General features: G+C 34.6%; 1 protein-coding gene across 1 annotated transcript in view; it reads left to right on the top strand.

The window, feature by feature from the left end:
- The first annotated feature begins 1,546 nt into the window (after positions 1-1,546).
- Positions 1,547-19,108, top strand: part of LOC145284026 (uncharacterized) — a 98,747-nt gene continuing 81,185 nt past the window's right edge. Inside the window, exons 1-2 of the mRNA XM_080133115.1 lie at positions 1,547-2,370; positions 10,748-10,949. Of these exons, the coding sequence (XP_079989241.1) occupies positions 10,914-10,949 (36 nt within the window). The 5' untranslated portion in view covers positions 1,547-2,370; positions 10,748-10,913. The remainder of the gene's footprint in view (positions 2,371-10,747; positions 10,950-19,108) is intronic.

Raw genomic sequence — 19,108 nt, 5'->3', positions numbered from 1 at the left:
ATATATATTTATATATATATATATATATATATATATATATATATATATATTTATTAAAAAAAAAACTTCTAATAATTATGTGATCAATATTAAAATTGTCTCCCTTGAATATATATATATATATATATATATTTATTTCAATAAAAAATAAGCTCTAATAATTATGTGATCAATATTAAAATTGTCTCCCTTGAATATATATATATATATATATATATATTTATTTCAATAAAAAATAAGCTCTAATAATTATGTGATCTATTTACAAATGGTCCCCCTGTAATATATATATATATATATATATATATATATATATATATATATATATATATATATATATATATTCAATTAAAAAATAACTTTTAATAATTATGTGATCTATATACAAATTGTCTCCCTTTTTTAGCACTATTTAAAGTGTAATTATTAAGTACAAATCTAAATAAAATGTCTTTATTGCTCTATGTCTAATTGAGCACTCTTATATAACTCTAGTTTTATCTTAATGTTTACTTATCCTGTAATAAAATACACGTTTTATAATATCAGCTCTGTCTAGTTTTGAGCACTATTTTAAAGTGTTATTATTAAGTAAAAATCTAAATAACATGACTTTATTGCTCTATGTCTCATTGATTGAATTGAAATAAATATATATATATATATTTACTTCAATTAATAAAAATAACTTCTAATTATTATATGATCTATATCAAATTGTCTCCCTTGAATATATATATATGTATATATATATATATATATTTATTTATTTCAATAAAAAAAAACTTCTAATAATTATGTGATCTATATACAAATTGTCTCCCTTGAATATATATATATATAGATTATATATATATATATATATGTATTTCAATTAAAAAAATAACTTCTAATAATTATGTGATTTATATATTTACCAATGATTCTTGCATGTGCTCCATAGTTTTATATAGCTGTGTAGTAAATTTAAAAATTGCTTTGTTTAATTATACAAGACGATTTTACTTTAAGAGTGCTCAATGCATTTATAGAGCTTTGTAGTAAGAGTTGGAAACATTTTGGCAATTATTTTAGACAAATCTACTTCCAGAGTGCTCAATATATTAGTAGAGCTAAATAAAACATTTGAGAAACAGATATGGCATTTCAACTGCATGAATTTATTTTGACAGAGTTCAATACATTAGTAGAGCTAAATATAGACTTTCAAAAAACGTATGGCAATTCAGCTACACGAATATACTTAAGAGTGCTCAATACATTAGTAGACGAAAGAATAAAATTCAGAAAACATGAAGAGCTCTGCAGTATGTTTTGAAAACCTAAATGTCAATATGTAAGTATAGATATACTGTAAGTGTTTAATATATATATATATATATATATATATATATATATATATATATATATATATATATATATATGACAAGTATTAAAACAAGTTTCTTATTTGAGTGCCTAATATATTTGAGAGCTCTATGGTAACTTTATAAAACATATTTCCAAATTATGTTAGATAAATTGTCTTTGAGAGTGCTCATTTCTAAGTAGAGCTCTGTAGAAAATTTTTGAGACATGTTCAGCAATTTAAGTTCATATGAGTTAATAAATAGAGCTATATAGTGACTTGTGCAAACTTATATGGCACTTATCCTAGACAAGTTAACTCTTGTAGCTGTGCAATACGTAAGTAGAGTTCTGCATTAGTTTTGGGGTATGGTTCTCACTTTATTAGGGCAATAACTTGGACACATTATACTATGGACAAATCCATTGAGGACAACCAAAGGTAACCTGTTTTTTTCCACTCTGCTGAATAAGACTCATCCGTCTTGGTTCACTCTTGGGACATTAAAACACACGAGGTGAAGAATTAAAAAAAGAATGCAAAAATGTAAATGTCTTTGCAACTCATTCATTTTCACTTTCATAACACAAAAACATCTGTAAAAACTTGATAAAAGAATGCACAAACAATAAAATACAACTTTGCTGTCTTGGAATCTGAAATCAGTAGAAACTTCCCCTACTGAAATTCCTGCACACCTCAAAAAAAAAAAAAAAAAAGAAAGAAAAAAGAATCCTTCCCAATGCAATACTTTTCAAGCAATTACAGTGTCAGACTTGGTACTGCAATGACTCTGTAAACTGAAAAAAATATACATAATAAAAAATGTTAAGCAAAATTGATTCATGTTAACACCTCTCCCAACACCACAGATTAATTACAAAAATACTTGATAAAGCAAGACACAATTACAAATGTGTATGAAAAAAATAAAAATAAAAAAAATCAACCAAGCAATGGCTCATGATTTCCTGGTGTTTGATGGAATGTGAGTAGGCATACAGCCTGGATAATTTTCCAAGGTAAGTGATGATATTCATCATTATTGTCTTTTTGGATTAGTTCAGATATATCTCATAACTATAATTGTTTTATGTATATATTTATATGTCTAGATGTTATGTGTGCTATTTGCATGTTCCCTATAGAAAAAAGCTACATAAAATCTACAAGTGTATTCTGATGTAAAATTAACCAGTAAAACAATGCTTGTGTTCCTGATACACCAACTATTTCCTATTAGCATATAAGTTGAATCATGAAATGTATCTCCCTTGCCTGTCTCTCTTTATACCTCTGTATTTATCTAGATCTGTCTATCTCCCTTTTCTTATTCTTTATCCCTATTCCCCGTCTTGCTATCCCAGGTAACAGTAGGCGTCGATGAGGCACATCCAGACGCCAACCTACACGGTGCAGAGAAAGGACAGAAAAAAAACTAAGTCCCGATATGCCTAGCAGATTAGAAGGCATTTTGCTACGCCTACATGCACCCAACATGGCAGTAGGCGTTGATCGGGCACTTCCAGACACTTACTTACACTGTTTCGAACTTAAAAATTTCAATTGAATACTACTTGACATGTGTTGGTCCAGTAGCTCCTCATCTACCTATACCTACGTCCACCCCTGTTTGGACTTAGAAATTTTCAATTGAATACACGTTGAGAAGGCTTGGTCTATAGGATTCTCACCTATCTATACCTACATCCCCTCTTGTTTGTACTTTGAATTTTTTCAATTGACTACACGTTGAGAAGGCTTGGTCTATAGGATTCTAACCTATCTATACCTACATCCCCTCTTGTTTGGACTTTGAATTTTTTCAATTGACTACACGTTGAGAAGGCTTGGTCTATAGGATTCTAACCTATCTATACCTACATCCCCTCTTGTTTGGACTTTGAATTTTTTCAATTGACTACACGTTGAGAAGGCTTGGTCTATAGGATTCTAACCTATCTATACCTACATCCCCTCTTGATTGGACTTAGAAATTTTTCAATTGAATACACGTTGAGAAGGCTTGGTCTATAGGATTCTCACCTATCTATACCTACATTCCCTCTTGTTTGGACTTAGAATTTTTTCAATTGAATACACGTTGAGAAGGCTTGGTCTATAGGATTCTAACCTATCTATACCTACATCCCCTCTTGTTTGGACTTAGAATTTTTTCAATTGAATACACGTTGAGAAGGCTTGGTCTATAGGATTCTATCCTATCTATACCTACATCCCCTCTTGTTTGGACTTAGAATTTTTTCAATTGAATACACGTTGAGAAGGCTTGGTCTATAGGATTCTAACCTATCTATACCTACATCCCCTCTTGTTTGGACTTAGAATTTTTTCAATTGAATACACGTTGAGAAGGCTTGGTCTATAGGATTCTAACCTATCTATACCTACATCCCCTCTTGTTTGGACTTAGAATTTTTTCAATTGAATACAATCCGAGAAGGCTTGGTTTATAGGATTTTCACCTATCTATACCTACATCCCCTTTTGTTTGGACTTAGAATTTTTCAATTGAATACAATCCGAGAAGGCTTGGTCTATAGGATTGTCACCTATCTATACCTACATCCCCTCTTGTTTGGACTTAGAATTTTTCAATTGAATACAATCCGAGAAGGCTTGGTCTATAGGATTGTCACCTATCTATACCTACATCCCCTCTTGTTTGGACTTAGAATTTTTCAATTGAATACAATCCGAGAAGGCTTGGTCTATAGGATTGTCACCTATCTATACCTACATCCCCTCTTGTTTGGACTTAGAATTTTTCAATTGAATACAATCCGAGAAGGCTTGGTCTATAGGATTGTCACCTATCTATACCTACATCCCCTCTTGTTTGGACTTAGAATTTTTCAATTGAATACAATCCGAGAAGGCTTGGTCTATAGGATTGTCACCTATCTATACCTACATCCCCTCTTGTTTGGACTTAGAATTTTTCAATTGAATACAATCCGAGAAGGCTTGGTCTATAGGATTGTCACCTATCTATACCTACATCCCCTCTTGTTTGGACTTAGAATTTTTCAATTGAATACAATCCGAGAAGGCTTGGTCTATAGGATTGTCACCTATCTATACCTACATCCTCTCTTGTTTTGACTTAGAATTTTTTCAATTGAATACAATCCGAGAAGGCTTGGTCTATAGGATTGTCACCTATCTATACCTACATCCCCTTTTGTTTGGACTTAGAAATTTTTCAATTGAATACACGTTGAGAAGGCTTGGTCTATAGGATTCTCACCTATCTATACCTACATTCCCTCTTGTTTGGACTTAGAATTTTTTCAATTGAATACACGTTGAGAACGCTTGGTCTATAGGATTCTAACCTATCTATACCTACATCCCCTCTTGTTTGGACTTAGAATTTTTTCAATTGAATACACGTTGAGAAGGCTTGGTCTATAGGATTCTATCCTATCTATACCTACATCCCCTCTTGTTTGGACTTAGAATTTGTTCAATTGAATACACGTTGAGAAGGCTTGGTCTATAGGATTCTAACCTATCTATACCTACATCCCCTCTTGTTTGGACTTAGAATTATTTCAATTGAATACACGTTGAGAAGGCTTGGTCTATAGGATTCTAACCTATCTATACCTACATCCCTTCTTGTTAGGACTTAGAATTTTTTCAATTGACTACACGTTGAGAAGTCTTGTCTATAGGATTCCGACCTATCTATACCTACATCCCCTCTTGTTTGGACTTAGAATTTTTTCAATTGAATACACGTTGAGAAGGCTTGGTCTATAGGATTCTAACCTATCTATACCTACATCCCCTCTTGTTTGGACTTAGAATTTTTTCAATTGAATACACGTTGAGAAGGCTTGGCCTATAGGATTCTAACCTATCTATACCTACATCCCCTCTTGTTTCGACTTAGAATTTTTTCAATTGAATACACGTTGAGAAGGCTTGGTCTATAGGATTGCCACCTATCTATACCTACATCCCGTCTTGTTTGGACTTAGAAATTTTTCAATTGAATACACGTTGAGAAAGCTTGGTCTATAGGATTCTCACCTATCTATACCTACATCCCCTCTTGTTTGGACTTAGAATTTTTTCAATTGAATACACGTTGAGAAGGCTTGGTCTATAGGATTCTTACCTATCTATACCTACATCCCCTCTTGTTTGGACTTAGAATTTTTCCGATTGAATACACGTCGAGAAGGCTTGGTCTATAGGATTCTCATCTATCAATACCTACATCCCCTCTTGTTTGGACTTAGAATTTTTTCAATTGAATACACGTTGAGAAGGCTTGGTCTATAGGATTCTCATCTATCTATACCTACATCCCCTCTTGTTTGGACTTAGAATTTTTCAATTGAATACACGTTGAGAAGGCTTGGTCTATAGGATTCTAACCTATCTATACCTACATCCCCTCTTGTTTGGACTTAGAATTTTTTCAATTGAATACACGTTGAGAAGGCTTGGTCTATAGGATTCTCACCTATCTATACCTACATCCCCTCTTGTTTGGACTTGGAATTTTTCAATTGAATACAATCTGAGAAGGCTTGGTCTATAGGATTCTCACCTATCTATACCTACATCCCCTCTTGTTTGGACTTGGAATTTTTTCAATTGAATACACGTTGAGAAGGCTTGGTCTATAGGATTCTCACCTATCTATACCTACATCCCCTCTTGTTTGGACTTAAAAATTTTTCGATTGAATACACGTCGAGAAGGCTTGGTCTATAGGATTCTCACCTATCTATACCTACACCCCCTCTTGTTTGGACTTAGAATTTTTTCAATTGAATACACGTTGAGAAGGCTTGGTCTATAGGATTCTCACCTATCTATACCTACATCCCCTCTTGTTTGGACTTAGAATTTTTCAATTGAATACACGTTGAGAAGGCTTGGTCTATAGGATTCTAACCTATCTATACCTACATCCCCTCTTGTTTGGACTTAGAATTTTTCAATTGAATACAATCTGAGAAGGCTTGGTCTATAGGATTCTCACCTATCTATACCTACATCCCCTCTTGTTTGGACTTAGAATTTTTTCGATTGAATACACGTCGAGAAGGCTTGGTCTATAGGATTCTCATCTATCAATACCTACATCCCCTCTTGTTTGGACTTAGAATCTTTTAAATTGAATACAATCCGAGAAGCTTGGTCTATAGGATTGTCACCTATCTATACCTACATCCCCTCTTGTTTGGACTTAGAATTTTTTCAATTGAATACAATCCGAGAAGGCTTGGTCTATAGGATTGTCATCTATCTATACCTACATCCCCTCTTGTTTGGACTTCGAATTTTTTCAATTGAATACAATCCGAGAAGGCTTGGTCTATAGGATTGTCACCTATCTATACCTACATCCCCTCTTGTTTGGACTTAGAATTTTTTCAATTGAATACAATCCGAGAAGGCTTGGTCTATAGGATTGTCACCTATCTATACCTACATCCCCTCTTGTTTGGACTTAGAATTTTTTCAATTGAATACAATCCGAGAAGGCTTGGTCTATAGGATTGTCACCTATCTATACCTACATCCCCTCTGGTTTGGACTTAGAATTTTTTCAATTGAATACAATCCGAGAAGGCTTGGTCTATAGGATTGTCACCTATCTATACCTACATCCCCTCTTGTTTGGACTTAGAATTTTTTCAATTGAATACAATCCGAGAAGGCTTCGTCTATAGGATTGTCACCTATCTATACCTACATCCCCTCTTGTTTGGACTTAGAATTTTTCAATTGAATACAGTCCGAGAAGGCTTGGTCTATAGGATTGTCATCTATCTATACCTACATCCCCTCTTGTTTGGACTTAGAATTTTTTCAATTGAATACAATCCGAGAAGGCTTGGTCTATAGGATTGTCACCTATCTATACCTACATCCCCTCTTGTTTGGACTTAGAATTTTTTCAATTGAATACAATCCGAGAAGGCTTGGTCTATAGGATTGTCACCTATCTATACCTACATCCCCTCTTGTTTGGACTTAGAATTTTTCAATTGAAGTTGAAAGAGTTGACCTTTTCAGACTCTACCAAACTCCTCCACCAGTTTTGGGTCTAAACACTTGAAATTTTAGATGTATGTTACCTGAACATGAGTCAAACTTTTTAATATACATATGCACAGTAAATTATGAACAGTATATAGGGCCCAAGAAAAGCTGGGCTGAACTGCTAGTTTATATATATATATATATGAACTTCTTTCCAGTTAACAAAAAAAAACATTAAGAAATTTACATGTGGGGTTTGAATTTACAGACCACGTCATGTAAAAAAAAACAAAACATAAATTTTCAAATCTTATAAAATTCATTGCAGTTAATGAAAAAAAAGTTAAGAAATTTATGTGCAGAGTTTGAACCTACAGACCATGTAATGCAAAAAACAACACATTATCAATTTACACACAGTAGAATTTTCACAACCCGTTATGCTAAGCAACGACATGGAAAAAATAGCTTTACCGATGATAGATAAATTAAAAGAATGGTTTTGATTATCAATTATTGGTAATTATCGGGGGTATTCTGAGACAAAACTAAGATAGCTCCCAGACTTATACACTAAAGTTCTGTGAATTTTAAAGAAAATCTGTTCAGCCATTTTGGAGTCTATAAGGAACTCTCTCTCTCACATACACACAAAGTTGCATTTATATAATTGTAGAGATAAATTTTATTTTGGTTTTTATTTATTGGTTTAATTTTATTTATTTAGTTATTTTGATTTAAGTCATGTGTTGGAGAGGGAGGATAAAGAGGGCTGTGGCAAAGTCTATTATTCTAGTTCTTTTTTAACTATTATATATATCTATATGTCTATATATCTATAAAAGTGAATGTGTCTGTGTGTGTGTCTGTGTACATTTCCATACGCAATAACTCTGTCAATTTTTAGTCTACAGACTCGAAATTTGATATACAGGGTACTGAGATTTGGGAAAATTATGTGACTGGTTTTTGGGCAGAAATTTGGCGATTAAGGGGTCAAAGTTCAACAATTTGACCTTTGAGAACTCTACTAAACTCCTCCGACAATTTTGGGTCTACGCACTTGAAATTTTAGATATAGGTTCCTTAGACATGGATCTAACTTAATAACTTGATTTGAGCCCAAAACAATAAATTTTAAGGAGTTATAATAGGGGTCAAATGTTAAAAAAATTGACTTCTGCGGTCTCTTCCAAATTACTCAGACAATTTCTGGTCTAAATATTTGAAATTTTACATAAAGGGTATTAAGAGATAGGGCAAGCTTTTTCATCAGTTTGGGTCGAAAATGTTTAGTCACCAATATATAAATGCATGCATGTATGTATGTCTGTTTGCATGTCTGCCTTAAACTTTCAATAGAGGTGACGGATTTTACCAAGATCAGTATCGTTTTAAAGTTCAACCTTTCATACGACAAATATCGAAAAATTGGCTAAAACATTAATATCTTCCCCTTTTTTCTACAGGAGGGGGGTCACTTTTTTCGCCTATATTTTTTAAACTTATCCTCTCCTTTAGATTGTCTAGTCTTAATTTAAAAAAATGTCGCTTCCAGTTTGGCGGTGGTCATAACAGCATAAATGTTAGGTTTTACCCCGTTCTTTTCCTCCTTTGCGGTACGGGTTCGAGTCTGCCTTCCTACTACCATTTTTTTTTTTTTTTGCTCAACATACACATCCAAACACCCGGGCAACACCGGGCTGAAATGCTAGTACATCTATAAAAGTGAATGTGTCTGTATGTGTGTCTGTATCTGTGTGTGTCTGTGTACATTTCCCTACAAAATAACTATGTCAATTTTCAGTCTACAGACTCGAAATTTGATATACAGGGTACTGAGATTTGGGAAAATCTTTGTGACGTGGTTTCAGCCAGAGATTTCACTGTTAAGGGGTCAAAGTTCAACAATTTGACCTTTGATAACTCTACCAAACTCCTCCGAAAATTTGGGTCTAAACACTTGAAATTTTAGATATAGGTTCCTTGGACATTGATCCAACTTAACTCGACTTGAACCCAAAACAATAAATTTTAAGGGGTCATAATAGGGATAAAAGTTAAAAAAAATTAAACGTTTTTTTTTTTTTTTTGCTCAGTATACACCTTTATGTCTTCAAATCAGTCATCCTGGAGAAGTCTTGAAATAAAGATGAAATGCTGATAATTATATGAATAATTTTGGTTATTCCTTTTCCATATTTCTATATTTATTTATATATAGTGTTTCACTTTTGCTGTAGTAAAATAATTTTTTGAATGATGGCTCAGATTTTGTGAAACTTTGTCTTTCAACATACTTACTCCTTTGATGGAATAGTCATTACTGACCAGCCGTGACACTTTTCACAAATCTTCGCTACTGACTCCGGTTCTGCGCCATTCTGAGCAACTCAGCCATGCTAATGTCCGCAATGTCCTTCACTTTGTCTGACATTCTTGTTTTTGGTCTTCTACATCCTCATTTGCTAGAGGTTGTTCCAAAGAGTAGATTTTTTGCTAGGCCATCTGTTCTGGCGACATGTCCCAAAAATTACTTGCAATAACACTAGCACCTGCTCCTCTCTGTGCCCCAGTGGTATCCCCAAAGGTTACAAAACTTCTGAAAACCATCAATAGCTTTGCTATCCAAATTTAATTTTGTCACATCTTAGTTCCACTTCATTGGAATTCTCTTCCTGCTCCCAGTTTCCACAAGTACCAATATACAAAAATTTAAAATGATAACATTTTTCTACTCAACTCCCTACTTAGGATGTTTTCTATAAATCTGGTCCCTAATCAAAGTAACCCCTTTCATTTTAACGGCAGATTCATCAGATTCGTCTTTTTATAAGTTTTATTTTTTTATTACATTTTTACCCCAAATAAGGCACAGTACCACTTTGATATAGGGGGATAATATCAGAGACATAAGTTACAGGGATACTATGAAAGGAGTTGAGCAGCAAGATATCTGTTCACATTATACTTGAACTTCTGCATGTCAGTACAGTTGGGGAAGCAGGAACCTGGAAGGGACTTCCAAAGCCTAGTTGTTCTGGGGAAGAAACTATGAGAGTAAAGGCTTTCTTACATCTAGAGATCTCTACTGTGTAGAGGTGGGACTTTGCTGCTTGTCGGGTTTGTCAAAGGTTTTTACGTCAAAGGTGTATAAGGGCTTGTAGTTTGTCGGAGCATTCACCATTAAAATATTTAAATAAGATACATCTTTCTGTAACAGCTAATAAAAACGGAGCCCTTGGTCATCCCAATTTTAGTTGACCACTTAGCTTTAACGTTTCAAGATTATGTAATTCAAGTATTTGTGATTGTAGGGAGAGACAACTCATGCCTTTTTTTTAAACAAACGTTTCTTCTTTGCAGATATCTCCTGACTATGAAGTTCGTCCCTTTGATACAATTCACCGTGTCCGCAGTCAAGGATACCTTGTTTACCGTCGATACAAACGCCTGAAGCCATTGTTCCAACATGTGGAAGTGAAAAACGTTCAGCAAATTGTTAAGGAAATGGGAGGAGAGGAGAGCGTTTATGATGTCTCTTGGTTTCCAGAACTGGCCTACACAGGTAACGTTAAATGGAGATTGTGGGGTGACAATTGCAGTTCACTTAAAGGGGAACAATATTACAAGAAGACGGTGTAGGAACAGAATAGTTTACAAAGTACCCTTCCCATGTTAAGAATGTATTTCTAAATAATAAAGTAACTACTTAGTTATATTTTCCAGCCTAGTACTCTGTTATAAGGAAAACCTTTTCAAAATAAGAGTGTAATATTTATATTTTTATTTTCAGAAATTTAGATAAGATAAACCATCGGTACCGACAGTTTCAAATCTGATAATAGGAACCATTTTAGTTCCTATTACCAAGCTTTCTTCAGCTGATCTATCTCATCTGCCTATACCTGCAGTTACATACAGATGAGATAGACCACCTAAAGAGAGCGTGATACTGGGATCTAAAACGGTTCCTTATTATCAGGTTTGAAACCGACGGTACCAACGGCTTATCTCATCTAAATTTCTGAAAGTAAAAGAATATAAATAATCAAGTTACTATTTAAAAAAGGCATTGCCAAGACTGTTGCAAAGAAGGTTGGCTCTCTCTGCTGTAGTAGAAAGTCACTTACGCCTGAGAGTATTCTGTATCTCTACAAGAACACCATTCGTCCATATATGGAGTATTGTCACCACATAGGGGCTGGTGCATCTGCTACTATTCTCTCCCTCTTAGACAGGGTTCAAAAGAGAGTCGCCAACCTAATAGGTCCTGCACTGTTAGCTAGGCTTCAACTGTTGTTCAATCGACGAAATGTTGCATGCCTCTGCCTGTTTTCCAAGTATTTTAATGATAGGTGCTCTGACAAACTACAAACCCTTGTATCCTGTCGATGTAAATACTGCCGAGAAACTTTACAAGCAGCAAAATCCCACCCCTACACAGTAGAGATCCCCAGATGCCTTCTACTGTAATAGTTTCTTTCCTATGACTTCTAAATGTTAGAATTCCTTTCTGAGTTCCTGTTTCCCTGACTGTACTGACATGCAGAAGTTCAAGTATAATGTAAACAGACATCTTGCTGCTCAACTCCCTACATGGTATCTCTGCAAATTATGGCCCTGATAGTAGCCCTCTATAAATTGTTTGGGGTGAAAATGCAATCTGTAATATAAAACTGTAAAAATGAAAACAAGATACACAAACTAATATAGTAATTATAATGATTAACAAAATGAGATTTTACTTTTTTAGGTGATTACTTGTGAACACATTAAAAGACTTGATGGAAACAAGAAAAACAAACAAAACAGTTTTCAAATTTATGGTTGGAAATCGGTTGTGTATTTAACTAAAAATTATAAAATAATTTCCAGGCTATTCTAACGTTTTGGGGATGTTTACTAAATTTTTTTACCACTAATCCTGAATCTGACTGGCAAAGTTGTAAAAGCAGAATCTCTTCAAAAAAATAAATATATAGAATTTATCTTTGAGACCAAAATATACAATTTTGGTTAACCTGCTCTAAAACGTTAGAATATCCTGCAAATGTGCTTACATTTATATGTGAAACTGATCCTAGCATTACAAGCATATGCTGTATTTTCGTGGACATTGGCAATATTACCTACCTAATGTGCTTCAATAAGTCGTATCTTTTTTATGTGTTGGTCAATTTTTAAAAGAATTACATTGCTGGAAAGAGAATAGAATAAGCATTCCAATGATGTTAATTTATTTTTCTTTTATGCATTCAATGTTTTTATGCGCCAAGTTAAAAATGAAAAAACGGTAAAAAGTGACGACGGCAAAAAGGGAAACTGTTTTTTCAATGTTTACATTTCATTCATTCCATTTGGATAAGCATAGAAGTTCATCTCTACTGTACTTTGATGTATATTTTTACGACCACAGGAAGCAAAGTTACGACCGAGCAAAGTTGACAAAGAATATTTCAAAATTGATAAACTGATCCTTCACTTTAAATTCTAAAATATATTTTTTGGGAAATGTTTACAAAAAAAAAAGTCATTCTTTAGGGGCTGGTGATTTAGCTAATAGTATTAAATTAACCATAATTCACTCTACATGCATCGTGAGAAGACCAAGGTGATGTTAAACCAGCACGCTGCCAAGTCGTCAATAACTGTTGATGGAAAGACCATTGAATAATAAAAGTAATATTTAGAGGGTCTCATATTGTAAAAGAAAACGTTAATTTTCACAATAAATTAAAAAATAATTTTGAATTTGAAACAAAAATTAATAAAACATGTTTGTAATTGTTTTTTTTAATTCATAAAACACATGTGATGTTAAACCAGCACGCTGTCTAGTCGCCAATAATTGTTGATGGAATAACCATTGAGGACATTGAAAGCTACATCTACTTGGGAAAGAAAATTATCAAAAATGGAGAGCTCCTCCCTGAGATAACGAGAAGGATAGCATTGGGATGGGCAGCTTTGGGAAAGTGGAGAATATCATGAGAATCCAAAAGAAAATATGACAATCAAAGGGAAGATCTTCAATGAATATGTGATGATCTACGGTAGTGAAACATGGGCCCTGACAACTCGCCAAAGTGAAATCTTGGCAGTAGCACAAAGGAAGGTAGAGAGAATAATGTTAGGCATCACTCTACAAGACAGAAAGACAAACATTTGGATCCACCAACAAACAAGAGTTATTGACATCAATACTGCCATCAAAACATCCAAACACAGATGGACAGAGCATGTAGCCAGATAACCTGACAACAGACAACGGAATTGACATCTTGTGAACATAAGAGGCCAAAGGGAAGACCAAGAATGAGATGGAGGGACGACCTGATACAACACGTGTTCCACATAGTAGCGGATAGCTCAGGACAGAGATAGATAGCTAAAGTCCAGGGAGGGGTTCCTCATTGAGTGATAAAACCCTTGTTGATTGATTGAATCAATCATAATTCATTATTATTGTGTATACTAAGAGTTTTCAAAGAGGCCATTATCAAAGATTTTTTTTTGTCAACAATTTGTGGTGTTCCCTGAAATCTAGGTGACAAGTCTCCCCAGATTTTCAGTACTGTTCACCTCTTTTAAATAATTTTGCATTATCGCAATAGCTGTTTACCATTGACTTTTCACTGGTATTGACCATTGGTCATCATTGGAATTTAAAGAAATGGGAGCAAAGGAAAGCATTTGTAATATCTCATTACTTCCAAAACTGGCCTACACAAGTAACGTCACATGGAGATTGCATAGTGACAATCAGTTATGGCAACACAGAATATTTTTCTTTGGTATGCTTAATATTTAGTAATATTTTGTTTTAATAATTATCTTTTTTAATACATTAATAATTACAGAAAAATATAATTAAAAATAAACTCAAGGGTGTGAGTGCATATAGAAACATTGATTTAATTTGAATAAAATAAAATATGCATCAAGTGCTCTTGAAAGCCAAATCACAACGTAATATTAGGAAAATAAACAATATTTTACGTGCTTGAAATTTATAACAAATATATTTCAGAGATATACTCCATCTTCTTAAAGATGGAGTATATATCTCTGAAATATAATTGTGATTTGGCTTTCAAGCGCACCTGATGCATATTTTATTTCATATAATTAAAAATATTTTGAAAACATTTTTTTCTATTGCTCCCCACCCCCCCAAAGTAGTTTTTATTATTATTATTATTTTTTCTTTGGTAAATTTTTAAGACGTGCCCAGCATATTATAAACACCCTAACCTCCCCATGTTAAGAATGGCTTTCGGAATAAGCACCCAACAACCTAGAAAGCTGTTCTTAACATGGGGAGGCTGGAGGGGGGTATTCCGAAAGCCATTCTGAACATGGGGTGGTTGGGGGTGTTTATACTACGCTGGGGCAGGTTATAAAAAAAATTCTTTTTTTTTTTTTTCTTTTTTTTCATATAGCTAAAATTTGAAAAAAAAAAATTTTATGAACGAAGAAATTGAGCCATGGTGTTATTAAAGAAAACTTATTTTAAAAGAGATTGGAGCTTTGTTGTCAGCCTCTTGTCGTGGAGTTGAGATATTGAATCCAGGGTTGATGCTGCAAAAAATACAGTAAGGAGGAAATGTGTTTTTATGTGATTATAGCAGTCTGGAGACCGCCAAGGGAGATCTCAAGGGAGATCACTCTCGTTTCTTGATGAGACGTTCCTTTGTACACCAGGAACACAAAAATAGGTTTGCTACTTTGACCTTTGTGAGGTGAACTTGTTTCAAGGGTGTCCATGACATCCACAGATACTGATAACAACTTGGTTTGTTTAGCTGGCAATAAATAAAGATAGTAGCAATCCTATTTTCACGCTTCTATTATACCAAGGAACGTCTCCTCAAGAAACGAGTTATCTCCCTTGAGCAAGATGGGGCCCACAATCACATTAAAACACATTTTCTTTCGTTTTTGTATTTTTGGAGCATCAACTTTGGATTTAATATTTCAGTTCCACCACAAGATGTTGACAACAAAGTTCCGATATCTTTACAAATAAGTTTTCTTTAATGATACCTCCAAACTGATAAATTTCTTAAAAAGATTAAATAGGTTAAAATAGTTGTTCTTTTTCTTATTCTTTTTATACATTTTCATACCATTTAAAAAAAAAATTTTTTGTAATGTTTTTATGTGATGGCAATGCTGATTGTGATACAGCTGATCATCGTGTTTGTGTTGTCAACTGTCCAAAATGTCCACCGACGTAATGGATGAGGGCAGTTTCGCTGTCAGTCCTTTTTTTTTTTTTTTTTTTTTGGAGTCGCAGATAATCTTGCATCCGACACTTATCAGATAAACATTCGCAGAATAAAAGAATGGACTAAGAAAAGAGAAAGAAATTTTTTTTCCAATTCCAATACCCGAAAATTCTGATTTTTCTGACTCCGAATTCCAATTAATCATCCCAACACTTGTGTCAACCTAAAAAAGGATATTTAGAATTGTATTTTTAATATTTACCGCGTCTTTCTCTTTCCAGGTGATACAACATTTGAGGTGTTCTTGAATGACTGTCCTGTTGATCTACTGAAAGTCCGAGTGCTCATCTTGGAAGCAACATATCTGGAGAGTGTCACACCAGGATTAGTGCATAAGGCTCGAGAGCGTGGCCACACCCATGTTGCTGAAATAATTGAACATGCTCACCTATTTTCGGATATAGAAAAACTTGTGCTCATTCACATGTCTGATAAATATTCATCGCTTTTTGCTCGAGAGGCTATTGCTTACCAAATGTCGCCGGCTCTTCGGAAAAAAGTGGTTCTCGCCACTTTGGCCAAGGATAGGTTATGATTAGGACTATGACAAGAGAATATTCTTTCCATTGTTTTGACTCCCAAGTATATATCCGACACAATTAATCGAGAACCACATCACTCTATCTAAAAACATATAAAATATTAACTGATATATACTCAAGAGTCAAAATAATGAAAATAATATTCTCTTGTCATAGCCCTAGTTATTACTATTTAAACATGCCCTCAAATAAAATGACAAACACACACAGGTTTATTATATATATATTTAGTATAAGTGTAAATATATATTTTCACTCACTATTGGTATATACGTGTATCTTACACTCTCGACAATTTGGCCAGGGATAGGTTATGACCGTTCTTGTTCTCCAAGATTTCTGCAGAAATTTTTTTCTTATCACACTTTGAATGTAGTTTGTCATGCTACCAGAATTTTAATTGCATTAAAGATTTGGTCAGAAGAGATAGAGAAGAGTTCAAAATGGTCAATAAGGATCAAATAACAGAATAAAAGCGAACATATTTGAACTGAAATATATTAAACCTATGCAAAATTTATATCATGTATGCCATGTAATTTTTAGAAGACGTCATATTGAAAAATCTTTGTCATTAATTTTTGCTGTGGTTGCATAAGGATCCAGAAGAAAAACATAACTCGATAATTTGCGTAAACAAAATATATTGAACAGAAAAGCAAATATAGAGTGTCGGTATACAGGGTGCAACCATAAAAGTGTTACCTTAAAGAAAACAACACTACAGCTTTATTTAAAAAATTTTATTGAAAAAAATAAATTCAGATAACTTGATTACATAGTAGAGCTGATATCTATTCAATGTAGCCGCCTTCAGCCTCAATCACCACTTCAATGCGGGTCCAGAACTGAGAGCATGCCTTTTCCATAAGCGTTGGCAGGAGCTTGGCGAATACTTAGTGGATGGTGGCGGTAAGGCTGGTTTTGGTGTTGTGGGAGGTCATGTAGGTGATGTTCTCGACATATGACCAAACAAAGTAGTCTAGCAGGTTCAGGTGTTGTGGGAGGAGGGTGGCAGTGAGACAGGGGTACAAAGTCGTTACACTCTTTCTGAAGCCAAGCCTGGGTTTCTTGTGGGTCGGCAACGAGTCCTACTACCACACCCGACGGTCTGCCAGCAACCACCTGATTGCATCAGGGGATCACCCCATTCTTCAGTACATCCAGATACACATTGGTATTGACTTTCAAGCCGACTTTGAAGATGTGAGGTGGCATGATGTGGCCCTCACTTGAAACACCACCAAAGACTATAACCCTAGCAGTAAACTTTGTTTTCATCACCCTGGGTATGTCCCCGTTATTCCTGGGAATCCAGCAATGTATTTTGAGGGTGCTGACAATGGGCTTGTTGTCATAACTTGGATCGGTAGCATGAGTTGTAGAGCCGCGCATCTTCGATTTCACTCGTTGAACATTGTGTCATTTTCAGACATGATAGAAGGATCCTATCACTCTTTGGATTTGTACGCAACTAGCCAACTAGTAGATGCTCTGTAACAAAAAAAATAAAACCGGTTTTCATCAAACAGAAATGGAATCATGTCTTCTTTTCTAAGGTGACAATTTTATCATTCCACCATTGAGTGGAAAAGTTTGTTATTATATATAAGATTGGGTACCAAACTTCATAATTCTACACAGGTCTCAATATTTTTTTCTCTTTGTGTTTATTACGATAAGACCTGGCAATATATATATATATATATATATATATATATATATATATATATATATATATATATATATATATATATAATTTATTGAAATCCTTTGAGATGAAGAATTTGTATATTTATTTATTTTATTTGCGGACTGTTGTCCTTCGGGGTCTTTGGTACAGTGGATAGAGGCATTGAATCTCTACAGTTCTAGGCCTTGATACGGGTACAGAATTGAGAGCATGCCTTTTCCACAAGCGTTGGCAGGACCTTGGCAAATATTTAGTGGATGGCGGCGATAAGGTTGGCTTTGGTGTTGTGGGAGGTCATGTTGGTGATGTTCTCGACGTATGGCCAAACAAAGTAGTCTAGCATGTTCAGGTGTCGTAGGTGGAGGGTAAAAAGTCGTAGCACTCCTTCTGAAGCAAGGCTGGGTTTCTTTGGACTTGCGGGCTGGCATCAAGTCCTGCTACCACACTCAGGGTCTGCCAGTAACTACCTGATTGAAGGTAGCGGGTTCAATCCTACCCAAAGCCGGCCAAAGAATTAGTTGGCCAAAATGTGGTGAGATACCAACAACTATGGAATGCAGTAATTATAGAGGATACAGTTAAGAGACTCAGCATTCCTATCTTGTTGTGGTTAACCACCTGAAGAAGGCCAGAGGATGAGTTGGTCCGAACATGGTGAAACACAACTATGAAGATGAGGATAACTGTCCGCAAATAAAATAAAGACCTGCCAACTTTTGTCTTCTATTTGAATGACACTGTTCTAGTTCTATTTGTGGGTATCTTTCGATCAAAGGTATTCTAAATGGTGTCGATCACTACATCTTCCTGTGAACACTGTTTGTGTCTTCTGCAAGAACTGAGAGGCTTGGATTATGTAGACTACATTTCCAATCATCTTCTCACATTGCTTTAAAATATCTTTATAAATTCCTTTTTCGTTTCAGATATACCGTTTCTTTAATCTTATAAATGTTCATCCATGTTTTGTCTGTGAGAGCAGCAGTTTTTCAAACGCTGATCTTATTTTTTGCACAAACATCAATTCAGCTGGAGGTAATGAAGATGGTATATGACTGTTTGGCATTATTGGGACGCGTGCAGAATTTGAATCGGATGTAATTAATCATCTGCTCGACTTTGCTCAGAACATGATGACATGCGCTCGGGTTCGACTGTAATCTGACCTAAGATGCTAATCAGCCAATCAATATGCGGC

Source organism: Euprymna scolopes, chromosome 8 (genome assembly GCF_053919585.1).
Source record: "Euprymna scolopes isolate OS-2025 chromosome 8, ASM5391958v1, whole genome shotgun sequence".
Taxonomy (NCBI): domain Eukaryota; kingdom Metazoa; phylum Mollusca; class Cephalopoda; order Sepiida; family Sepiolidae; genus Euprymna; species Euprymna scolopes.
This window is presented reverse-complemented; position numbering and strand designations above follow the sequence as displayed.